Here is a 2,185-nt window from a genome sequence, read left to right on the forward strand (position 1 = left end):
CTTGAAAATAACAGCAAAGTCTACAAATCTCATGTCAACACAACATGTGTTTATTCATTTCTGTATGCATTAAGGTGGTGTTGTAAAGGGCCTGAATATATATATATATATATATATATATATATATATATATATATATATATATATATATATATATATATATATATATATATATATATATTGAACATGTCAATTAATCTAGTCCAAACTGTTCTTCACAATGGCTTGAGCTGATTAAGTAGGTATCATCATTTTCTCACGAAGGAGAGACCCTTTGTTGAAAAAGCATTATAGCTTTGTTTCTGATTTCCTTAGTTTTAAGTCCATAAATGATAGGATTTAGAGTGGGAGGGAGAATGAGGGCAGAAACACCACTAAATTTTCTTAACTGAGGAGAAAGCTCCCCTAACCTGTAGGATATAACTGTGAACAGACCTAAACACTCAAATATCAAAAACACAATTAAGTGCGTAGCACATGTCTGCAAAGCTTTTCTCCTTGTGTCAGACCGTTTATTTTTCAGACAAGCAACAAGTATCTGGAAATATGTGAAGGCTATTAGTCCTACTGTTATAACCTGGCACACAGCTACACTCATCAGTCCATAGACATTATTGATAGTTGTCTTCACACAAACCAGTTGTAATAGAGAAGGGTTATCACAGTATGTGTGTGCCATATGTGATCTACACCGAGGCAAACGGAGTAAGAGGATAAATAGCACACCTATTACAAGCAAATTAGATAGCCACAACAAAGAAATTATCCTTATAATGTGGGCATTAGTCATGACTGTGTTGTACCGCAGGGGGCAACATATGGCGATGTATCTGTCATAAGCCATAGCTGTTAAGATGAATACAGCACCAACAGCATAGATGTGAATGAAAAAAGCTTGAGTAACACAGGAAGAAAAGGTTATTTTCCTTGTGTCTAGCAAAAGCTCCTTGATGACCTGTGGGAACAGAGCAGTGGAGCCAATGAGGTCATTAATGGGCAAGTTTAACAGCAGAAGGTACATTGGCTGGTGGAGACTCTTGTTTAAGATGATGGTAATGAGTAAAACAGTGTTGCAGAAAAGAATGATCATGTAACCCAGGGTGGCAAAAAGAAAAACTGGTAATACACTGGTCTGGGGCAAATCAAATCCTTGAAGTGTCAGGATAGATGATATGTTTGAAAAGTTATCCATCCTCACTGATGTTATGTTTTCCCTTTCAGCCCTGCAAAGCAAGTATTCAGATGATTGTTGGTGGTCATAAATTCACAATTCAGTTTATAGCTATAAAACTACACACATAATAACTAGCAAGCCTGATAAAAGGGATAACCACAATAAAAATTACCAGTTGCTATTATTCTTGTTTTCCAAGAAGAATTCAGTCAATGATTGCCAAAATGTGATTTCAAAGCATAATGACCGCAATGCTCTTGTAGATTACCTCAAAATTGCAATTTAATTCATAATTAGAACTTTAAGATTGAAGAAATGTACCCTAAAGATTCTTGAACCAAAATATTTAAGATAGATACCATTTAAAGGACTTTCAACGCAGAACATCTAATATCACAAGACCTTCCGAATATGGACGGGAAGCACTAATTTCTAATGAGTCCACTGTGATGAATGTCAAACCCTGTGTGGTATATATTGTGTTCAACAAAATGTCTTGAGGGTTACCCTCTCATGAGAGGCCATTTAAAAATGCAAAACATAGAATTAACTACACTCCCATATAAGCAAATCTATAAATGTCTATTAAACATTTAAACTTAAAGGAAAAAATAAAAGTGTCACAGCTCAAATACACTGTGCTAAGTTCAAATACACTGTGCTAAGTTCAACATATGTATTACTAGAAGTTCAAGTTATGGGTTGAAACACACTGCATAGGAATTTCAGGATGAGACCAGCTTTAACCATGGCTGCAGGATGTACTGAACTTAACAAAACTGCTCACAGGTGCATTTGTATATAATTTGAAATGATTGTTGTGACCAAAGTCATATTTTTCATTCAGATATTATTCACACTGGATTTAAAGAGGTTTTGTACTACAAGATGATTTTATTCAAGTCTGAATCAAACTATTTTTGTGCAAAATTGAATGTTTGCTTATAAATAAATTAAAATATCTAAACAGGACTAAACCTCAATGCAGGCATATACATCTCCATCAGCATA

The 2,185-nt window shown here is 34.5% G+C and overlaps 1 protein-coding gene across 1 annotated transcript; it reads right to left on the reverse strand.

The window, feature by feature from the left end:
* Window positions 1-256: 256 nt before the first annotated feature.
* Window positions 257-1,192, reverse strand: LOC115815620 (olfactory receptor 52B2-like). The gene has a single exon (XM_030778586.1). The coding sequence runs from the start codon at window positions 1,190-1,192 to the stop codon at window positions 257-259; it is 936 nt and encodes a 311-aa protein (XP_030634446.1).
* Between the last annotated feature and the right edge of the window lie 993 nt (window positions 1,193-2,185).

This window comes from Chanos chanos, chromosome 6, assembly GCF_902362185.1.
Source record: "Chanos chanos chromosome 6, fChaCha1.1, whole genome shotgun sequence".
Lineage (NCBI taxonomy): Eukaryota > Metazoa > Chordata > Actinopteri > Gonorynchiformes > Chanidae > Chanos > Chanos chanos.